Genomic DNA, 24,536 nt, shown 5'->3' on the forward strand with positions numbered 1-24,536 from the left:
AGAAGAAATAGAGTAGCCATCACAGTCAACAAAAGAGTCCAAAATGCAGTACTTGGATGCAATCTCAAAAACTACAAATGATCTCTGTTCGTTTCCAAGGTAAACCATTCAATATCACAATAATCCAAGTCTATGCCCCGACCAGTAATGCTGAAGAAGCTGAAGTTGAATGATTTTATGAAGACCTACAAGACCTTTTAGAGCTAACACTCCAAAAAGATGTCCTTTTTGGTATAGCGGACTGGCATGCAAAAGAACGAAGTCAAGAAATACCTGGAGTAACAGGCAAATTTGGCCTTGGAATGCGGAATGAAGCAGGGCAAAGGCTAATAGAGTTTTGCCAAGTGAATAGCAAACACTCTCTTCCAACAACACAAGAGAAGACTCTACACATGGACATCACCAGATGGTCAACACTGAAATCAGATTGATTATATTCTTTGCAGCCAAAGATGGAGAAGCTCTATACAGTCAGCAAAAACAAGACCGGGAGAGGACTGTGGCTCAGATCATGAACTCCTTATTACCAAATTCAGACTTAAATTGAAGAAAGAAGGGAAAACAACTAGACCATTCAGGTATGACCTAAATAAAAAATCCCTAACAATTATACAGTGAAAGTGAGAAATAGATTTAAGGGACTAGATCTGACAGAGTGCCTGATGAACTATGGACAGAGGTTTGTGACACTGTACAGGAGACAGGGATCAAGACCATCCCCAAGAAAAAGAAATGCAAAAGAGCAAAATGTCTCTCTGAGGAGGCCTTACAAACAGCTGTGAAAAGAAGAGAAGTAAAAAGCAAAGAAGAACAGGAAAGATATACCGATTCAAATTCAGAGTTCCAAAGAATAGCAAGGAAAGATAATAAAGCCTTCCTCAGCGATCAGTGCAAAGAAATGGAGGAAAACAATAGAATGGGAAAGACTAGAAATCTCTTCAAGAAAATCAGAGATACCAAGGGAACATTTCATGCAAAGATGGGCTCGATAAAGGACAGAAATGGTATGGCCCTAATAGAAGCAGAAGATATTAACAAGAGGCAGCAAGAATACACAGAAGAACTGTACAAAAAAGATCTTCACAACCAAGATAATCACAATGGTGTGATCATTCACCTAGAGCCAGACATCCTAGAATGTGAAGTCAATTAGGCCTTAGGAAGCAACACTATGAACAAAACTAGTGGAGGTGATGGATTCCAGTTGAGCTATTTCAAATCCTGAAAGATGATGCTGTGAAAGTGCTGCACTCAATATGCCAGCCAATTTGGAAAACTCAGCAGTGGCCACAGGACTGCAAAAGGTCAGTTTTCATTCTAATCCCAAAGAAAGGCAATGTCAAAGAATGCTCAAACCACCTCACAATTGCACTCATCTCACACGCTAGTAAAGTAATGCTCAAAATTCTCCAAGCCAGGCTTCAGCATACGTGAACCGTGAACTTCCAGATGTTCAAGCTGGTTTTAAAAAAGGCAGAGGAACCAGAGATCAAATTGCCAACATGCGTTGGATCATGGAAAATGCAAGAAAGTTCCAGAAAAACATCTATTTCTGCTTTATTGACTATGCCAAGGCCTTTGACTGTGTGGATCACAATAAACTGTGGAAAATTCTGAAAGAGATGGGAATACCAGACCACCTGACCTGCCTCTTGAGAAACTTATATGCAGGTCAGGAAGCAACAGTTAGAACTGGACATGGAACAACAGACTGGTTCCAAATAGGAAAAGGAGTACGTCAAGGCTGTATATTGTCACCCTGCTTATTTAACTTATATGCAGAAGATATCTTGAGAAACTCTGGGCTGGAAGAAGCACAAACTGGAATCAAGACTGCCAGGAGAAATATCAATAATCTCAGATATGCAGATGACACCACCATTATGGCAGAAAGTGAAGAAGAACTAAAAAGCCTCTTGATGAAAGTGAAAGAGGTGAGTGAAAAAGTTGGCTTAAAGCTCAACATTCAGAAAACGAAGATCATGGCATCTGGTCCCATCACTTCATGAGAAATAGATGGGGAAATGGGAAATAGTGGCTGACTTTAATTTGGGGGGCTCCAAAATCACTGCAGATGGTGATTGCAGCCATGAAATTAAAAGATGCTTACTCCTTGGAAGAAAAGTTATGACCAACCTAGACAGCATATTAAAAAGTAGAGACATTACTTTGCCAACAAAGGTCCATTTAGTCAAGGCTACGGTTTTTCCAGTAGTCATGTATGGATGTGAGAGTTGGACTGTGAAGAAAGCTGAGTGCCAAAGAATTGATGCTTTTGAACTGTGGTGTTGCAGAAGACTCTTGAGAGTCCCTTGGACTGCAAGGAGATCCAACCAATCCTTTCTGAAGGAGATCGGCCCTGGGTGTTCTTTGGAAGGAATGATGCTAAAGCTGAAACTCCAGTACTCTGGCCACCTCATGTGAAGAGTTGACTCTCTGGAAAAGACTCTGATGCTGGGAGGGATTGGGGGCAGGAGGAGAAGGGGACGCAGAGGATGAGATGGTTGGATGGCATCTCCAACTCAATGGACATGAGTCTGAGTGAACTCTGGGAGTTGGTGATGGACAGGGAGGCCTGGCGTGCTGCGATTCATGGGGTCACACACAGTCGGACACGACAGCGACTGAACTGAACTGTACTGAACTGAATGTAGATTTCAATTCTTTGAATAGGTAGCTAAGAAAAACATACATTAGGCTCATATTGTTGTTCACAAACTCAACTTCCTTCCTAGCTCCCAATAAAAATATTTATTTGCTATTAGACAAAAATATCCAAGGGTATTGTTCACATTTATTTGAATGAAAACTTACACTTGATCACTTGATCCATGGGGTTTATCTTTATATTTTAATCTGGAAAAACTTCTCACTAATATATCTATGAAACTGTTTTTCACATTTAAAATGGGCAATGTGGCATTCAAGGGTTCTAAGGAAAAGGTACACAGCATCAACTTGATGTCATCAGTTGATGATATGTTTATATGATTTAGGAGCTGATTGATTTATTAAAACCCAAGGATATTTTTCATCTTAATATATCCACTGCAATACCTACATTCTAATTCAAAAAATGAGAAGAAAATCCAAGGGATAATTAAAAAACCACAAAAAGCTGATATATTTGTTAATACTTATTCTTTAAACAGTCATTTAAAAGAGGAGAGGGGAATACAGTGAAATGTCAAACATCTAAAACTGAAGAGTATTTGCTAGTATGGTGTGTAGTGGGGAAAGGATTTTTGATTGTTTTTAAAATAACTTATGGTACACAAATACTTATCAATACGTACTGACAGGATGTCACAGAAAGTGAAGACAGGCTCTTATCTTTGCAAACTTGCACCTTAGCCAAAACAGATTCACACCTAGACTCAACTCATTCTGCCTCTCAGGAAAAAGAATCAAGCACCAAGTAAATCTAAGGGGGGAGAATCTTTTGCTTTTATTGCTAAGTTAAAACAAAATTATATCGAATGTATGAATGCAACACAGGCTAAATCAGAAGTTTGCATGAAATGTATGGAGTTATTTAATTAGGTATCAGTTATTAATTAGAGATCATTTTCATTTTCTAGAAAAGTTCCCTTAGTTTTAAATGCCCAAGATCTCCTTTACAAAGTACCAAAGGAAACCCCAAAATTGAAACAGGTTGTCCTGAAAGTCTAATAAAACATGGCTTGTACACTCTTAAGTAGCCAGCCTTTAATCATGTTGCTCCCTGGGGCTGAGACATACTCCATCCCAATTCTACACATTCAAACCTTACTCATCCTCCAAAATGCCTCCTCTAGCAGAAGTATAACCCTCCTCTGATTTCATATAGCATTTTATTTTCACTCCTTTAAGGCATGAATCACTTTCTATTACTCATTAAAATCTCCAAACAAGTCTCAGCTCCTACGTAGTGGGTGCCACAAGAGCAACAGGCACACCTTATTAGTAGCTCCTACACTAACTAGGACTTAACAGGAATAGGTATTAGTTCAATTTGGTACTTTCCTGTTATACACTGAAGCACTGGCTCACAGATCAGCAGCCAAGGCACCATCTGGGAACATTTTTTTAGAAGTGCCAATTCCTGGGCCCCACCCCAGACCCAATGAATGAATCAGAAACTCTGAGGGTGAGGCCTAGCAATCTGTATTTTAACAAACTGTCCACATGATTCCAATGTGGTTAATATGTGAGAAACATGGGGGCAAAAAGAGTCAAGGTGGTATGAGGGTGAAAAAGCGGTCACTGCTACAACCTAGACTATTAGGCACTGCTGTTCAAAACAGAGGAGGTGGAAAGAGATATTTGTCTTGAAGTCAACCCCTATTAAATGCAGATAGCTAAGGCCCTTAGAGTGAAGGATCTTTTAAAATCATCCTTTCTTTCATTCTATATGTTGATATTTCCATACAGATATGAATAAATAAAAGGCTGTCTAGTTTACTGATAAACACATGTATAAATAACACAGATCAGCCTGAACAGAATAAATGAATCATTGTGAAGGCATAAAGGCTTACCCAATGATATTTATAATTAGGTTACACAGAAGCCATTCTCTCAAAATATAAGGCAGGTTTTACCAGGTACTTAGTACCACAGCCAATCAGTCTTGTTATAATGGTTTTTCACTATTATAGAAGGCACACCCTCCAACTTCAGCTTTATTTACCTGCATGCGGGCTGCATTAAAAACAGAAAAGGAAATTTATTTCTCCCACTCGACCAAATATATTCCAATTAAACATCTAAGCAACAAAAGCTGCCGTAATTCAAACAGAAATAACTTTGTATTGAATATCTGATTCATACAGCCAGAGATTAGACACTCAGAACTGATCAGGAACACTTGAGCTTATGCTTAAATAAATATAATTTAAATAAAAGCTAGAAAAAGAAAGTTGAATCTCTCAAAGAACCCAATAGTTTCTATACTGTAATATCATAAATAGGTCTGCTCACCATGCACATCTTAAATTCACTCTACCTAACAGGGTAAATATCAGCTCTCACAACCTGAGATAGCAGATGTCATACAAAGTCATATTCCCATATACAAGTGATATAAAGCAGTAGTTCTCAAAGTACGGTCCCAAGATCAACAGAAGCAGCAACAGCTGGAAACTTCTTAGAAATACAAATTTTCAGACCCTATCCCAACCTTCTGAATCCAACACTTGGAAGATGAAGCCCCAGAAATCTGTTTTAAACAAACTTTCCAGGTGAATCTAATGAACCATTAATGTGAGGTGTCCATTGATTCTCTAAAGAGAATTTTGACCTGTGAGGGGAGGTACAGGTTTAAACTACCTGGGCTCATTAGGAATTTGTTCCAAAGACTGAGAGTAATGCTATTATCACTAACATAAGCAATGGAAATAAAATGTCCTACTGTTCCAAGTGTTAAGTCCCTTTTATTTCACAGTAAATTCACAGGTATTGATTTTAAACAGTGACTAGGACTATCTGGCTATTACAACTAATAAATATTCTATTACAGTCCATTATGTTCTCACTTTTATGTGTAGGACCCAATGGCCACTGCAAATGAAGCTTAGTAAAAATCCTGTGACATCAATGATATCAGAGAGCACAAGAGCATACACATGAGCAGAAAGGGTGGAGGGAAAAAGAGAAAAAGAAATAAGAGAACAAATGGGGAAAAAAATCAAGACCAAAAACCAAAATTGCAAGAGGATACTCTCATCCTAAGATGTAATTCTGACTCATTTATAATCAACAAAAATGACTCATTTCGGGTGCCTATGTTCCCTTCTCTCCATCAAACTTATAATTTTATAATTAAAAACTTACATGGGCAGGCTGTGGCGATAAATAAACTAAAAGAGCAGACTATACCATAGTCTTAATAAACATATAGGCAATTCTAGACTGAAATGTTTTTCCATTCTTGGCATCCTGACTTTAAAATTCAAGAGAAACAGAATAGGAAAGTCTGTATGCAACCAAACTATGTTCCACAACAGAATAGCAATGCAAGCCACAGTTATGTTCCAATGTTATATGGCTCTGAAACTATCTACAACCAATTCATTCTGGAAACACTGATGGAAATCACATTTTTCTTATAAGATATAGTCTTCTTAAAATTTCATCTATATGTCTGGTTTTCCCTTATCCTTGTTTCAGAATCTCAAATTTTACTAACAGAAGTTCTTCACTGAAAACTATAGATAATAATCATGTGTAATATACATGGCTTTGCAATTTGAGTTATCCAGATACTTATATTGTTTTGTAAGATGGTTTTCCTGACTCTTACATAACTGCATATGGGTTGATGTAGAAATGTTAAGTGATGATGGGTGAAAAACCCAAGTGTACTTAAGTCAAAAGTTCAATCAGAGTAACAGTACATGTTGGCTAATTTGGGTACACTAGAAAGAGACAGAGAGTATGACACATATGGGCTGAAAAGTGTAGTTCTTTTTATACCATTTAAACTAAATTATATTACTTCTAATTTTGCCCAAATGGTTGCGTGAGAAAGAAAAATTTCTCAGTAAGATAGGCGATGGCACCCCATTCCGGTACTCTTGCCTGGAAAATCCCACAGACAGAGGAGCCTGGTAGGCTGTGGTCCATGGGGTTGCGAAGAGTTGGACACGACTGAGTGACCTCCCTTTCACTTTTCACTTTCATGCATTGGAGAAGGAAATGGCAACCCACTCCAGTGTTCTTGCCTGGAGGATCCCAGGGACGGGGGAGCCTGGTGGGCTGCCGTCTATGGGGTCACACAGAGTCGGACACGACTGGTGACTTAGCAGCAGCGGCAGTAGCAGCAGTAAGATAGGTCATAATCAAAGTTTGAGCTAAGATTTATGTACCTGAACCTGAAAAACAATATATGTGTGAAGAATTTGTGTCCTTTAAGAATCATTTACAGGCTTCCCTGGTGGTCCACTGATTAAGAATCTGCCTTGCAATGCAGGGGACACCAGTTCAATCCCTAGTCCAGGAAGATCACACACGGTACTGGGCAATTAAGCCCATGCCACAACTACTGAGCCTGTGCTCTGGACTTGTGAGCCACAACAACTGAGCCCCCGTGCTGTGACTACTGAAGCATCCTAGGGCCTGTGCTCCACAACGAGAGAAGCTACCACAATGAAAACCCCACGTACTGCAACTAAAGAGTAGACCCTGCTCTCCACAACTAAAGAAAGCCCGAGAAAAGCAATGAAGACTCAGCACAGCCAAAAATAAATAGAAACATTTTTTAAAGAATCATTTACAAAACCATTTTCTGGAGATCAAACCAGTCAATACTAAAGGAAATCAACCCTGAATATTCACTGGAAGGACTGATGATGCAGCTGAAGCTTCAAAACTTTGGCCACCTGATGCAAAGAGCTGACTCATTGGAAAAGACCCTGACGCTGGGAAAGATTGAGCACAGGAGAAGAAGGGGATGATAGAGGATAAGATGGTTGGATGGCATCACCGACTCAAAGGACATGAGTATGAGTAACCTTGGGAGTTGGTGATGGTCAGGGAGGCCATCTGGGAGACAGTGGAGGACAGAGGAGCCTGGCGTGCTGCAGTCCAAGGGGGTCACATGGACACGACTTGGCAACTGACCAACAACAGTAACAATCAAAAAGCAGAGATTTTTCACACTAGATTATAAAGTATAAACTAGATCTGACTTACATACTTTAAGTACCCAGCAAACACACTTTAAATTCAAGGATTCAAATGAACTGAATGTTTTACTTATGGAAACTATATACTATCCAAACAATAAATAATATAGCCAGGAGACTGGCTACATATTATTATCAGACATAATAGACTTAAAGCAAAGGATGTTTCTAGGAACAGAGAGAGACAGTTCATATGGAAAAGGGTACATACCACATGAAAAAGACAGAAATGTTATACACTGAACAACAGAATCACAAAATATATGAAACAAAAGGTAACAAAAATGAAAGAACAAGAATAATCAACAATTAGAGATTTCAAATTCCTAAGAATAACTGACAAAACATCTCCACAGAAAATTCATATAGACATAGATCAAAAAGTCAATTACAGAAAGATATACAAAGAACTGACTAATTTGAAAAGACCCTGATGCTGGGAAAGATTGAAGGCAGGTGGAGAAGGGGACGACAGAGGATGAGATGGTTGGATGGTATCACCAACTCAATGGACAGGAGCTTGAGTAACCTTGGGAGTTGGTGATGGATAAGGAGGCCTCGCGTGCTGCAGTCCATGGGGTCGCAAAAAGTCGTACACGACTGAGTGACTGAACTGAACTGAAATAACTCACTGATCAAAGAGGAAAACACGAAAGAAATTAGAAAATAATTTTAGTTAAACAAAAATGAAGTTACAATATATAATAATCTGTGACATAGCTAATGATCTAGGTTTTTACCTTATGAAACTACAAGAAAAAGAAGAGGAAATAAAACTGAAAGAAAGCAGAAGAATAGCAGAAATAGATGAAATCAAATACAGAAAAACAATAAAGTCAACGATCCCAAAACAAACCAATAAAACTAATAAAAAGATTAATAAAACCGATAAAACTTCTGGCCAGACCACTCAAGAAAAAAAGAGATTAAGACAAAAATTATCGATGACAGGAATGTAAGAAGGGTTAGCTCTACACTTCTTACAAACAATAAAAGGACAATAAGGAAAGAGAAACTGTGAACAACTTGATGTCAACAAACTTGATGATTTAGGTAAAATTTACAAATCTCTTAAAAGACAAATGATGACAGCTCACCTAACAAAGAGATAACCTAAATAATCCTCATCTCCTTTAAAAAATAAAACCATAGTTTACAACATTCCTACAAAGAAAATTTCAAGTCTAAGTGTATTTAGTGGTGAATTCTACTCAACATTTAATACCAAATGTTGATACCAAATCTAGCCAAAAACTTCACAAGAAAACTATAGACAAGTAACATTCATGAACACAGAAATAAAAATCATTAACAAAACATTAGCAAATTGAGTCCAGTTAATACAAAAAGTATAATATACCATGACGAAGTGAAGTTTATCCCAGGAATGAAAAGTTGCTTTAACAGTCCAAGATTAAGGGATACACTCTTTTAAGAGAAAAAAGAAAAGCAGTATGACTTCAACAGCCATAGAAAAAGCATCTGACTAAACACACATTTATGACAAAAATCTAATAAAGCACATCTACCAAAAACATATTGGTACTATATTTAATGGTGAAAGACTGAGTGCTTTCTACCTAAGGTCAGGAACAAGACAAGCATATCTGCTTTCACCACTTCTTTCTACATTGTATTAGCAGTCTTAGCCAGTATAATACAGTAAGGAAAAGAAATAAAAAGCAATATAGAAAAGGAAAAAAAGAAAACAACATTGTTTATCCACAGACAATATTAAGAGGAACAGAGAAAATCTTGAGGAATCTATATAGGAAGTTACATTAGCAAATTTAAAGGATAAAAGGCCAGACAAAACCATATAAAAGACTTTTTGTTTTACTTTTAAATACAACTAGAAATCAATTTAAATGTTTTTTAAAAACTTTTCACAATCACATCAAGAAATCTTAAAAATTAGTGACACATTTAAGCAAAATGTATACAAGACAGGGACACCAAAATCTAAAAACTACTGCTAAGAGAAACAAAAGAATATCAAAAAAATGGAAAGATAATATCATATTCATGGATTAGAGGAGTTAATGGGAGAAGGCAATGGCACCCCACTCCAGTACTCTTGCCTGGAAAATCCCATGGACAGAGGAACCTGGTAGACTATAGTCCATGGGGTAGCTAAGTGTTGGACACGACTGAGTGACTTCACTTTCACTTTTCACTTTCATGCACTGGAGAAGGAATTGGCAACCCACTCCAGTGTTCTTGCCTAGAGAATCCCAGGGATGGGGGAGCCTGGTGGGCTGCCGTCTGTAGGGTCACACAGAGTCGGACACGACTGAAGTGACTTAGCAGCAGCAGCAGCAGAGGAGTTAATATTAAAATGGCAATTCTTTGCAAACTGTCAAATTAGAATTAACCTCTATCAAAATAAAGGCTTCCCTCATAGCTCAGTCAGTAAAGAATCTGCCTGCAATTGAGGAGACCTGGGTTTGATTCCTGGGTTGGCAAGATCCCCTGCAGAAGGAAATGGCAACCCACTCCAGTAATCTTGCCTGGAGAATCCCATGGACAGAGAATTCTGGCAGGCTATGTCCATGGTGTCCCAAGAGTCAGACATGACTTAGTGACTAAAGCATTACCATTAAAATAAGTTTTCTCTTCTCCAACCAAGCCACTTTATCCCTTCCAACCCAATTCCTTCACTGTATATTCTGGAATTCTATGGTTGTATGTGATATGTGTGTGGGGGGGGGGGGGGGGGGGGGTTCCCTGTTGGCTCAGTGGTAAAGAATCTGCCTGTAATGCAGGAGATGTAGGTTTGATCCCTAAGTCAGGAAGATTCCTTGGAGGAGGGCATGGCAACCCACTCCAGTATTCTTGCCAGGATGGTTAAAGTTCTCTATATTTCCCTGTGTCTTCAAACTCTTCACTGAAGCTCACTACATCTACTAGTCATCAAAGAGCCTTTCCCTAAGACAGTACTTGGCTCTACATCACTATCAAAACAGAGAATGAGATATCCACATCCTATACCTTAAGAGTCCACTGTTGGTCTTGATTATCTTCATCTTTCTTCACAGCCATTGCTGGGCCAGTCTTTCCCTCTTATTAAAAAAAAAAAAAAGGTTGCTTACCTAAGCTCAAATCAAAAAACCACCTTCCACTATTCTACTTCTCAACCAGTTTCCACTTACATCACTTTCCCCACTTCATTGAGACATTATACCCATATCAATCCTTGTATCATCACCTCAGAGCCTGTCATTCAACAACCTGTTTATTCTTTGGCCTTGTTAACAACAGGGAGATTCTCTTCCATTATCAGTTCAGTTCAGTAGCTCAGTCATGTCTAACTCTTTGTGACTCCATGGACTGCAGCACATCAGGCTTCCCTATCCATCACCAACTCCCAGAGCTTGCTCAAACTCATGTCCATTAAGTCAGTGATGCCATGCAACCATCTCATCCTCTGTCGTCCCCTTCTCCTCCTGCCTTCAATCTTTCCCAGCATCAGGATCTTTTTAAAAAGTCAGTTCTTTGCATCAGGTGGCCAAAGTACTGGAGTTTCAGCTTCAGCATTAGTCCTTCCAAAGAATATTCAGGACTGATTTCCTTTAGGATGGACTGGTTGGATCTCCTTGCAGTCCAAGGGATTCTCAAGAGTCTTCTCCAACACCACAGTTCAAAAGCATCAATTTTTCGGCACTCAGCTTTCTTTATGGTGCAACTCTCATATCCATACATGATTACTGGAAAAACCATATATGGACCTTTGTTGGCAAAGTAATATCTTTGCTTTTTAATATGCTGTCTAGGTTGCTCATAGCTTTCTTCCAAAGAGTAAGGGTGTTTTAATTACATGGCTTCCACTGTCAATATTTGTTTATTGTAAATCTTTCCTGCTAGACTAAGCTCCATGAAGATAGAAATCAGAGCTGTCTTGTTCACTGCTGAATTCCAAGCACACAGCATAATGCATACTCTTAAATGAAGTGTTTTTTCATCTCCATGAAATGCAAATATTGAGGACCACCAGCAGACCGAAAAAAAGATATTCTAAGAATACTAAGAGATCTAGCAGAGCTCCATTACATAGTTGAAGGAGAAGGAAATGGCAACTCACTCCAGTATTCTTGCCTGGAGAATCCCAGGGACAGAGGAGCCTGGTGAGCTGCCGTCTGTGGGGTAGCACAGAGTCGGACACAACTGAAGCGACTTAGCAGTAGCAGGCCTGTTTAACTTACAAAAGAACTAACAAGGACAATAATGTGTCTGGGAATCAAATATAAAAAAACAGTCAGAGGATGTTTTTCTGAGAGAAAGTATTTGTTAGATGAATAAATAAAGGAAAATGGTAATAGGTATCTTAAAATACAAGAAGATCAAACATAGAATAAGTAAGATTGACAATTCTGAGATTTGGGATGAGGAACTGGCTCTGCTACTAATCAGTGGCTTTTTTGTCTTTTTAAAAGAATTTTATTATTGGAGTATAATTGTTTTGCAATATTGTGATAATTTCTCCTATATAACAAAGTGAATCAGCTATATGGTATACATATATCCCCGCCCTCTTGAGCTTCCCTCCCAACTGCCAACACATCCCATAGAGCACCAAGCTGAGTTTCCTCTACTATAAAGTATCTTCCCTCTAGTTAACTATTTTACACATAGTAGTGGGGTCTCGAAGAGTCGGACACGACTGAGCAACTTCACTTTCACTTTTCACTTTCATGCATTGGAGAAGGAAATGGCAACCCACTCCAGTGTTCTTGCCTGGAGAACCCCAGGGACAGGGGAGCCTGGTGGACTGCCGTCTATGGGGTCGCACAGAGTCAGACACAACTGAAGTGACTTAGCAGCAGCAGCAGCAGCAGCAGTATATTTACGTTAGTGTGGCTTTATTCAATGTTACTGGGCCTTTGTCTGGTCATTCATAAATTAAAGGCATTAGACCTTTTGGGTTCCAAATATTCTCTTTCATCCATGTCTAATAGCGCTCCCAATGTAGAAAGTAGCCCAAGTGTGCAATAAGAAAGCAATCTGAGGTCCCAGATCTATCAATATATGAATGAAATTAACTTAAAAAAAAAAAAACATACTCTAACTAAGAGATCTAGCAGAGCTCCATTACATAGTTGAACTAGATCAAACATAAGCAAACTATATAACCCATAGGGCAGCCACTATCTATGTAGTAAATAAAGTTTCATTGGAACACAGCTACACTCGTTTGTTCAAGGATTGTCTATGATTCTTTTTTTCTGTTACAAAGGCAGAGTTGAACAGTAGCCAACATATGGCCCACAAAGCCTAATATTTATTATCTGGGATCTTAAGAAAAAGTTTGCCAATCCTGGACTGTGTGATCTAAAGGGTTCATTTTACATTATTATACAGTGAAGATGAAAAGAATTACATTAAAATGCTCTTAAACAGAGTCGGGATAAAAGAAGAAAAAAGAGTAAGTAGAGAAAATAGATCAAACATGATTTCAATTCACCTCCCAGTGATTATACTAGCTTCTATCTCTTTAAGCTACTAGATAGCTCATCTTCCAATCACTGAAAGCTTGTATTTCAAGAATGCACAAGACAAAACAAGCATTAAAAATTTAACACGCACCTGCCCTCCTTCACTTTTTGTGCATTCCCTCGACATATGTAGTTTTCAATGTAACCATCACTGCAGTTGATTTTTGACCAGTCTGGGTCACAAACATCCAGGAAGTGAGGCCGCAGTCTGCCTATCGAATACTTGGCAATATCAGTCAGGGACTGACTAGCAGCTGCACCAAATAAAAATGTTCCAATGGCTTTGTAAATAGTGGCTATGTAGTTATTCCTGATAAAGGAATTCGAGTGCAAGAGGCTAAAATAAACAGACAGGGTTTCTCCAACAATCATCTGAAAAAAAAACAAAACAGAAAAATAATGTTAAATCAGTATCCAGGCACATCAAACAAAGTAAAGAAGAGAGAAGAAAATGGTAAATCACAATAAAATGTTTGTTTTAAAAATACCTCCCTCTCTTTTTTCCTTTTCAAATGGAGAACAACTTAGGATTCCTAATTCTAGACCACAAAAAAAGGTATCCTCAATTGATACTGCTTACAGAGCAATGACAAAGCCTAAATAATTCCAAAGTCTACCTTGAAACAATAAGGCCTTATTTCTTGTATTCAAATAAACCGAGCCTCAATAAGTAGGCTTACTGATGTACCACGGAGTATAAAAACAATGGCTTTTCAAAGAATACAAACTTTCTGATTAGAATATCCCTTACATAAGCACTTTTACCTCAGAGTCTGCATTTGCATCAGACATTACTTTGAGCCAAAAATATTCATCATGTTAAAAAAGGTAAAACATTTTAAGAGAAAAAGCTAACCTAATAAAAGCAGGGATCTAACACTGAGGTTAAACGGCACAGAGGGCAGAGATCAGCTGACAACATCTCCCACTCCCGCCTCTCCAGGAAACCTTTAGGGCTGGGTTCCTTAAGAAGTCTCATTAAAAGACCATATACACACTTGATGTTCTCCTTTGCCAAGAAAACATTTCAAGTGACTCTGTCCTCTTTATTTTTCACTGACTTTTGTAAAATGGGAGTCATAGCCTTCTCAGATACCAGTAGTGTGTGTGTGTAAGTGCACACCAGTATAATGGGTTTAAAGTCATAAAAAGGTTTTCAAATACTTTACAAATTTACAGACCAATATCCTAAGAAATCTGAAAAAATACTGCATGGCAACATTATAAAAAATAATAAGCCACACTCTAGCTACCTGAGACCAAAATAAACACTTAAACAAAAAATTCTGCTTGCTAATTTATGTTGGGCATGGATATAAATAACAAAGTTTCACTCAAAGAGTTTCACTGCTTCATCTTAAATTTATATAAATGATTTTACAAAGCATTCAAACATTTCCATTTAGCAATTATTAATTGTCTTTGGGGGTGAGATGAATGATTGTCTCCCAAAAGGGATTTCAAGAACCTGATATCAAAAATTCTTTCTTCATCTGGCTCAATGGCTCCTAGAATTCCATAATTACAATGTTGTAACTCTGAAAACTAGCCTATGAACTCTACAAAACCAAGAATAAATTTTTAGTTGAATAGAAAGCTAACACCACCCCAGAGGCCTAAAACAGAGCTGGTGGTCAATAAATTTCAATTCAAGGTGCTACCTCTCGGGTAAAAAGTAAATATCCTTAAATATATTAAATCCCATAGGAATATATTCCTCGTTATGATCCTTAATGTGGATGACTTAATCAAGCCTTTGCTGAGCATAGGTCTCACAGGAGAGGAAAACCACATTCACTTCTGGGGATACCATACCTCCACAAGTGTGCTTAGGGTACTCCCTGGTGACTGTCCTAGAGGCCTTGAATTAAAATATACTACATCTCCTCAGGCCATTAAGGTGTTCCAGCAATTGCCTTGATAGATAAGCAGCAAGTTATGGAGATGACCTTTGATAATTTGAAATATATACCAAGTATATTAGTCAAGCACAATTTGAGCAGTGAAACTTCACTTCTCAGCTGTCAGTTCTTCTTGTGTAAGCACTCAACTGCTTTCTAAAAACAAATATTAATCTTTGTGAGTCTTCCTAGTTATAATGATCATTGTTTAGGGCCACCTAGACTCTGGTTCTTGCCACTGATGACTGAAAATCAATTCATTAGTAACATTCAGTGTACTGGACACATTAAAAGTTGACCTACAGATGTAGAATATGCTGAAACTTAACCCTTAACCCTTAATTCTTAACCCTTAACCCTTAATAACCCTTAACCTTATTCTGAAACTTAACCCTTAACCTCAGAGGGACTCTAAATCTAACAAATGCTAGGTCAAAATACATTATTTTTTTTTTATTATGTATGCCATCTGTATTGAGAGAAACAGATAACAGAGACATTCTAAATCAAATGCAGGGAGATGTCTGTGCCTTCCACCGACACATTACAGCCATATTTTCATTTCATTTTAAAACCTTATCTTGCCCTTTGAGCCATTTAGGACAACTCAGCCTCTGGTGAAGTTCACACTTAAACTAACTACTCTAACTGTAAAGCTGGGATTGCTTGTCAAACATTATTTAATCAGATTAAGGATAAATTATTAAAGCACTAAAGATGATGTTTGAGGGAGTAAAACAAAATACTTTTTAAGATCAAAGCTAGTGCTATCTAAATCAGAAGGACTTAATCACTTAAAACCTATGTACCAGAGTATTTTCTCACCATCTTTATATCTCCATCAACCAAGATAACTTTATATGTCTCTACACTGTCACTATAGTTATGTGTCTTCCACTCAGGACCCACCTTCCTAAAAGAATAGTCTAAAATCACTCACTGCCATACTTCCACTCCTTCCTAAATATCTCTAAATACCTCTAAACCCTTTATTCTACTGAATGGCTCTCCAGAAAGTCAAAATGGTCTCATCAGATCAAAGAGATTTTTATCAACCCAAATCTTAACTTCCCAGTACTATATGACATCACTGACCATTTTGTCCTCATTGAACTTCTCCCTTGGCTTCTGTGACACTATATTAATTCTGATTCTTTACCAGGTTCCCTCAATCACTCATATATTTATGGATCACTTGCAAGTCACATCAAAGGCCTGGTATGAAGTCCCAATCATAGTCCTGATCTTTTTTTAAAGAAATGATTTACTTTCTAGAAAACAAAATTAAACATAAACAAGTCTAACCATGTGCTACCTGAAAGAAATTGAGTTAGTGAATAATCTGAAATTATGTTAAATTGGTACATAAAATCACTGCCAGTGTGTGTCTTTGTTGATATCAGTTCAGTTCAGTTGCTCAGTCGTGTCCGACTCTTTGTGACCCCATGAATTGCAGCATGCCAGGCCTCCCTGTCCATCACCAACTCCTGGAGTTCACTCAGATTCATGTTCATCGAGTCAGTGATGCCATCCAGCCATCTCATCGTCGTTCATCCCCTTCTCCTCCTGCCCCCAATCCCTCCCAGCATCAGAGTCTTTTCCAATGAGTCAACTCTTCACATGAGGTGGCCAAAGTACTGGAGTTTCAGCTTAAACATCATTCCTTCCAAAGAAATCCCAGGGCCGATCTCCTTCAGAATGGATTGGCTGGATCTCCTTGCAGTCCAAGGGACTCTCAAGAGTCTTCTCCAACACCACAGTTCAAAAGCATCAGTTCTTTGGCGCTCAGCTTTCTTCACAGTCCAACTCTCATCTCTCCATCCATACATGACTACTGGAAAAACCACAGCCTTGACTAGACGGACCTTGGTTGGCAAAGTAATGTCTCTGCTTTTCAATATGCTATCTAGGTTGGTCATAACTTTTCTTGCAAGGAGTGTCTTTTAATTTCATGGCTGCAGTCACCGTCTGGAGTGATTTTGGAGCCCCCAAAAATAAAGTCTGACACTGTTTGCACTGTTTCCCCATCTATTTCCCATGAAGTGATGGGACCAGATGCCATGATCTTCGTTTTCTGAATGTTGAGATTTAAGCCAACTTTTTCGCTCTCCTCTTTCACTTTCATCAAGAGACTTTTTAGTTCCTCTTTACTTTCTGCCGTAAGGGTGGTGTCATCTGCATATCTGAGGTTATTGATATTTCTCCTGGCAGTCTTGATTCCAGCTTGTGTTTTCTTCCAGTCCAGCGTTTCTCATGATGTACTCAGCATAGAAGTTAAATAAGCAGGGTGACAATTTGATCTCTGGTTCCTCTGCTTTTCTAAAACCAGCTTGAACATCTGGAAGTTCATGGTTCACGTATTGCTGAAGCCTGGCTTGGAGAATTTTGAGCATTACTTTACTAGCGTGTAAGATGAGTGTAATTGTGTTGTTGTTTGAGCATTCTTTGGCATTGCCTTTCTTTGGGATTAGAATGAAACTGACCTTTTGCAGTCCTGTGGCCACTGCTGAGTTTTCCAAATTGGCTGGCATATTGAGTGCAGCACTTTCACAGCATCATCTTTCAGGATTTGAAATAGCTCAACTGGAATTCCATCACCTCCACTAGCTTTGTTCATAGTGATGCTTTCTAAGGCCCACTTGACTTCACATTCCAGGATGTCTGGCTCTAGGTAAGTGATCACACCATTGTGATTATCTTAGTTGTGAAGATCTTTTTTGTACAGTTCTTCTGTGTATTCTTGCCACCTCTTGTTAATATCTTCTGCTTCTGTTAGGTCCATACCATTTCTGTCCTTTATCGAGCCCATCTTTGCATGAAATGTTCCCTTGGTATCTCTATTTTTCTTGAAGAGATCTCTAGTCTTTCTCATTCTGTTCTTTTCCTCTATTTCTTTGCACTGATCACTGAGGAAGGCTTTCTTATCTCTTCTTGCTATTCTTTGGAACTCTGCATTCAGATACTTGTATCTTTCCTTTTCTCCTTTGCTTTTCGCTTTTCTTCTTTTCACAGCTATTTGTAAGGCCTCCCAAGACAGCCATTTTGCTGTTTTGCATTTCTTTTCCATGGGGATGGTCTTGATCCCTGTCTCCTGTACAATGTCATGAACTTTATTCCATAGTTCATCTGGCACTCTATCTATCAGATCTAGTCCCTTAAATCTAGTTCTCACTTCCACTGTATAATCATAAGGGATTTGATTTAGGTCATACCTGAATGGTCTAGCGGTTTTCCCTATTTTCTTTAAGTCTGAATTTGGTAATAAGGAGTTCATGATCTGAGCCACAGTCAGCTCCTGCTCTTATTTTTGTTGACTGTATAGAGCTTCTCCATCTTTGGCTGGAAAGAATATAATCAATCTGATTTCAGTGTTGACCATCTAGTGATGTCCATGTGTAGAGTTTTCTCTTGTGTTGTTGGAAGAGGGTGTTTGCTATGACCAGTGCATTTTCTTGGCAAAACTCTATTAGTCTTTGCCCTGCTTCATTCCGCATTCCAAGGCCAAATTTGCCTGTTACTACAGGTATTTCTTGACTTCCTACTTTTGCATTCCAGTCCCCCATAATGAAAAGGACATCTTTTTAGGTGTTAGTTCTAAAAGGTCTTGTAGGTCTTCATAGAACTGTTCAACTTCAGCTTCTTCAGCGTTACTGGTTGGGGCATAGACTTGGATTACCATGATACTGAATGGTTTGCCTTGGAAACGAACAGAGATCATTCTGTCATTTTTGAGATTGCATCCAAGTACTGCATTTCCGACTCTTTTGTTGACCATGATGGCTACTCCATTTCTTCTGAGGGATTTCTGCCCACAGTAGTAGATATAATGGTCATCTGAGTTACATTCACCCATTCCAGTCCATTTTAGTTCGCTGATTCCTAGAATGTCGATGGTCACCCTTGCCATCTCTTGTTTGACCACTTCCAATTTGCCTTGATTCATGGACCAGACATTCCAGGTTCCTATGCAATATTGCTCTTTACAGCATCGGACCTTGCTTCTATCACCAGTCACATCCACAGCTGGGTATTGTTTTTGCTTTGGCTCCATCCCTTCATTCTTTCTGGAGTTATTTCTCCACTAATCTCCAGTAGCATACTGGGCACCTACTGACGGGGAGTTCCTCTTTCAGTATCCTACCATTTTGCCTTTTCATACTGTTCATGGGGTTTTCAAGGCAAGAATACTGAAGTGGTTTGCCATTCTCTTCTCCAGTGGACCACATTCTGTCAGACCTCTCCACCATGACCCACCCGCCCTGCGTTGCCCCATGGGCATGGGTTAGTTTCATTGAGTTAAACAAGGCTGTGGTCCTAGTGTGATTGGATTGACTAGTTTTCTGTGAGTATGGTTTCAGTGTATCTGCCCTCTGATGCCCTCTTGATATGAAAAAAGTACTTGTACAGCACTTTTAAAGAGTCTGTTCTTTTTACACTCAACTTAGGCTTCCCCTGTAACTCAGTCAGTAAAGAATCTGCCTGCAATGCAAGAGGCCTGGGTTCAATCCCTGGGTGGGGAAGATCCACTGGAGAAGGAAATGGCAACTCATTCCAGTATTCTTGCCTAGAGAATCCCATGAATAGAGGAGCCTGGCAAGCTAGTCCATGGGGTTTCAAAAGTCGGACACAACACAGCAACTAAACCACCATCACACTCAACTTACTTGCTGTTTTGTCAATATAAAGATAACCTTTTCACGGGTGATGGTGAAATAATCAAAACTTCCAAGTTAATAAAATATACATAACAAGTTTTTCCTGAGTGTCTATGGATCCTGCATTTGCTAGGCAGGCTGCACAGCACCCTGTCCTTTGACAGGCCTCTGGTCTATAGCAGATTTCTGTAGTTTTGCTCATGCAGCATCCTTCTTACTGAGACACAAACAAAAGTGGAATTGAAAGACAAGTACATTTGTAGCAGCATTTGAGTACTTGAATCTTGTCTAAAATCCGCTATTATTTGCAGAAAAGTCTTGCTAAAATTTTTATATGTAAAGAGCTATTAATCTCTCAGAAATATATACTTAAAAAAGGGTCTACTCATACTCCCTCTTTAATAGAAGGATCATAGGCTTTCTTTCTTTTCATAGTAAAAACTTAGTGTAAAGATCTGTCTAGGTTAAATGGGCGACTGATTTCTTAAAACTTCACTATATTGTAGGAGGGTCACCAATATTACTACATAATCTCTCCAGTTTCATTCCAGCACCTAGGACATGCCAGTGTTCATGGCAACAGCAAGGATAACAAGATGAACAAGGCACCATCTCTGCCTTAAGGAGCTCAGTGTTGCAAAACAAACATCTGTACAGCAGAGATGTTCTTTTATTAATTATACAACACAAATTAGGAATTGATTAACTTTTAGTGTTAATAAGGAGCTGTGATCATTCTGCAATCAGACACTAAATTTCTAAATCAAGAAGTTTTGCTTTGTTTTTTAATAAACTTCAGAACAGACAAGATATATCTTTTTGGCTTTTTATCTTTTTGGCCTATCTCCTGGGTGAGACCATATTTTCTGCTTTTCTTATTTCTAAAATTACAAGATATGTAGCATAAAATTAAAGTCATAGAATCTCTGAGTCAAGAGATAATAAAAATCATCTAGTCAAATCACTTGAAATCTTCTCCCCAACCAGAGCACATTCTCTAGACATTCTCCCCGAAATCCTAGAAAACAGTAATTATCAGTTTTAATACCAGTAAAAATGCTTTCATATTCACTGTTAATTATGTATAAAACTTAGGCTTTTCTCCCCTATTTCTGCCATTATCTAAAATATCTTTAAACTAAATATGGGTTAAAAGAAGCCTTTTAACACCTGTTAGTAATTTTTCTTTTCTAGAACTCAGTAACTAGAGTCAGTTCATAAACAGTCTCAATAAATCATAAAATAAGATCCTAAGTATAAAGTATGCTAAAAATACATCGATACAGTATCCATCTATTGTACTATTACTCAAACAACAGCAAATTAGAGCTAAAAAAAATCAGTGACTTGGAAAAGATTAGCATAAAACCATACATATTTAGTAAGGTTCTTCTAATTATACACTGTTACTCTTTTAGCCCCACTTAAAATAGCTGAGATTATTTTGATCAAATAACATAAAAAGTTAAAACACATGTTTTAGAGGGTTATATACATTCAATCGTTAACAGGCTAACACAAATTAAAGCCAACTGCCCCAAAGTGATAAACTTGGAAAAGTGGATTTAACTTACAACGATAATACTGAATGGAATGATTATTCCACCTAATAACGGATAAGGTATGGTGTCTTCTTTGTAAGGGTACTTGATGGACTCATCATTACAGAATAATCCTCGTTGGAAGGGGGTATGCCTTGAAGTAAGAATTGCAAAAGGCAATCCAGCTAGCAAAAGGAATAAATGAAAATATCATTAAAAAGGAATATCAAAACTAATTAATGGCAACAATTATCCCAGAGATCATCTTTAAAAATATGTTTGCCATGAAAATAGTAAGAGCGCATGGAAAAAGAAAATGCAGCAACACATGCAACAGAAGTTAGAAAAATTACAGCTTAGGGTAAAGATTTTTTTTCTACTAAAACAATGCCTTCAAGTCCTCTATTAACCAGTTTAACCAAGAAAAACTTCTTCTCTTTGTTTCTACCCAAATACACTAACCTGATTTTAGAGGAAGAAAAATCTCTTCTTATGCTCTTGTTGTCATTTAATCATAGGGTTTTCAACACTATTTTCAAACCAGTTTGTCAGAATCTTTAATTCCAAAAGGAAAGCAGCATTCTGGCATTCTCCATTTTATCTTGATATTGCTTGATGTTACTACCATATCACAAGTCATGGTCACTAGCTAAGTTATCAGAGTATCTAAAGATTATCCACTCATTTCTGTACTGTCTATGGCAAGTTTAGAACTGCTTTGAAAAGGAGTGCAAACTTAAACCAAGTTTCTAAAGAAAAGATGGACAATGAAGTCAAGCACAAAAGCACCTAAAAGAGCTCTCTCTTTTGTCTTCATCACGATCATGCCTCACACTCATCTCCTAAGATGTCTAAACTTTTACCTAAATGTGAACTTTTAAGAATTCAGTCCTCCTTGATTTCATCACTGCATCCAGCATCCTGATTAAAACGGCAGCATACTGGACTAGGACTGCTTTCTAAGACAGCTGAGCAGAAACCCTCAGCATGAGTTCTGCTTCAGGACTTTCCCAAGGATGGACCCATTCAGCCAGCAGTAATACCATAACCATTTAGCTAACATACTCACTGTATATTCAAGTGTTCTTTCCATGAAGCACCAAGTCTTGACAACCATTTACAGTTCTCATCAACTCCACTAAGCTCTAAAGACTCAAAGACAACCAAGCTTCTGACACTCTGCCTAATGCACAGACTACAAACATCAAATGTGTTCAATCTTCAAGGGTCAAATGAAAAGAGGAAGCCTGTTCCTGGTTCTTTTTATTTATCTTTCTATTTTTCATTAAACTCTGAATATATGAACCAAAGTTTATTTCTTTGTGTTAACCAATCTGTCATGCTATTAACCCACGAGAAGTCTTTATGATGTGAGACGTGATCAAGAAGGCAGAATAGGAAGACCATGAACATGTGAGCTCCTTCTGCAGGCACAGCAAAATTACAATTATTTACAGAGCAACTGCCCATAAAAGTGAGCTGAAAATTAGCAGGAAAGATCTTTTACAGCTAAAGATATAGAGAAGAAATCACAAGATAAGCAGAAAGGGTGAAGTATGGTCATCACCCATATTTCCAGGGTATATAACCCACAAATGGAAGAATAAATTGCAACTGCAGAAGTCCTCCCCAAGAAGCAAAGTGTCCTAACTCCATATCAGGCCCCTCAATCCAGGGGTCTGCACCAGAAAGAACTCCCCTTCCACCACCCAGACTGTTTGGCTCTGAAAGCCAGTAGGGCTTCCTTTTTGGATAATCAGAGAGTTGTGGGAAGTAGAGACTTAAGTCTTAAGAGAGCACACACAAAATCTTATATGTTCCAAGATCCAGGGCAGAAGCAGTAATTTAAATGGAACTTGGGTAGGACCTACTTGCTCATCCTGGAAAGCCTCCCAGAGAGGGAGAATACAACTGAAACTCACTCTGAGAACAAAGATGCTGGCAGCAGCCATTCTGGGAAGCTCATTCCACCACCAAGACACAGGTGCTGTTAAGTGTCACTTTAGAATCCTCCCTCTAACCGATCAGTGAGAGACCAGGCCTGCCTACCAACCACCACCAGCCCTGGGATGCGCCAGGCCAGGCAGCTAGGTGGGCAGGATCACCAGCAGGCTGACGCTATAGAGAATACCCTGAGTCCCCAGCCAATTCAAGATATGACTCCACCCACTACAGGACCCACGACCCAGCCCCACCTACAAGTGGGCCACCATAGCACTGAGACCACTGGAAACCACACACACACACACACACACACACACACACACACGTCAGGCACTAGCCCCAAGATCTGCTAGGCCCCAACTCCACCCACCTGTGGCAGACACCACCCTTGGGATACCCAAAGCCCTGCAGTCACAAACCCTGGGCCCAGGAATGCCCACAGAGGGGCCAACGCTAGCGGCAGAAACTTCAGGCCCCACAGCAAAAGACTCCAGGACCTCATTCTGCCCATCAGTGGGCCAGCACCAGCCCCATGTTCTTTTGGGCCCCCATACCAGCCACCAAGCCCCAGGACCACCATAGCCCCCCACAGCAAGTTGTGTGAAGTCCTGGCCCACCCACTAGTAGTCTGGCACCACCCTGGACACCCAGGGCCCTGGTCCACCCAACAGCAGGCCAACACCAGCCCCAGGACGCCATGTCAGGATCCAGCTCCAACCACCTGCAGGCCATTACCAGGACTGGAGGCCACACAGCTAGCCAAGCCATGATCCAGCCCCACCCACCACCAACCTCACCCACCAGCAGCTGGTAGCCTTCACATAAGACAGGGTCTGGCAATCAGTGGGACCAGGCCAACCACGCATACCAGTAAGACAGCCACAGCTGTCAATCAGGCATAAGAAACAGACCTATGCAGCCCACAGAGGGTACCCATTAAACATACAGCTCTGGTGATTAGAGAGGAGTATGCTGCTGGGCCATGTAGGACATTTCCTACATAAAGCCACTTCTCCAAGATCAGGAAATGTAACCAACCTACCAAATACATAAAAATATAAACCATGAATTACGTGAATTGAAGTGACAGAGAAATACATTCCAAATAAAGAAATAAGATAAAATCCTAGAAAAAGAACTAAGTGAAGATAAGCAATCTACTCCCCCCACACACACACAAAAAGAATTTAATGATCATAAAGATGCTTGAAGTACTTGGGAGAAGAATGGAAGAACAGAATGAGAAGTTAGAAGTTTTTTACAGAGTTGGAAATATAAGAACCAAACCAAACAGGGCTGAAAAATACAATAATTGAAATAAAAAATACTCTAGAAG

General features: G+C 39.0%; 1 protein-coding gene across 2 annotated transcripts in view; it reads right to left on the minus strand.

The window, feature by feature from the left end:
* The window catches only part of PLPP1 (phospholipid phosphatase 1), a 111,676-nt gene that overhangs the window by 23,972 nt on the left and 63,168 nt on the right, over nucleotides 1-24,536 (minus strand). The window contains exons 2-3 of one of the 2 annotated variants that reach the window (XM_040262539.1): nucleotides 21,290-21,441; nucleotides 13,251-13,531 (exon numbers count right to left, since the gene is read on the minus strand). In XM_040262539.1, coding sequence (XP_040118473.1) covers nucleotides 13,251-13,531; nucleotides 21,290-21,441 — 433 coding nt within the window. The remainder of the gene's footprint in view (nucleotides 1-13,250; nucleotides 13,532-21,289; nucleotides 21,442-24,536) is intronic. The other variant, XM_040262538.1, reaches the window with a different exon arrangement.

The sequence above is a fragment of the Oryx dammah genome, unplaced genomic scaffold (assembly GCF_014754425.2).
Source record: "Oryx dammah isolate SB20612 unplaced genomic scaffold, SCBI_Odam_1.1 HiC_scaffold_20, whole genome shotgun sequence".
Classification (NCBI taxonomy): Eukaryota; Metazoa; Chordata; class Mammalia; order Artiodactyla; family Bovidae; genus Oryx; species Oryx dammah.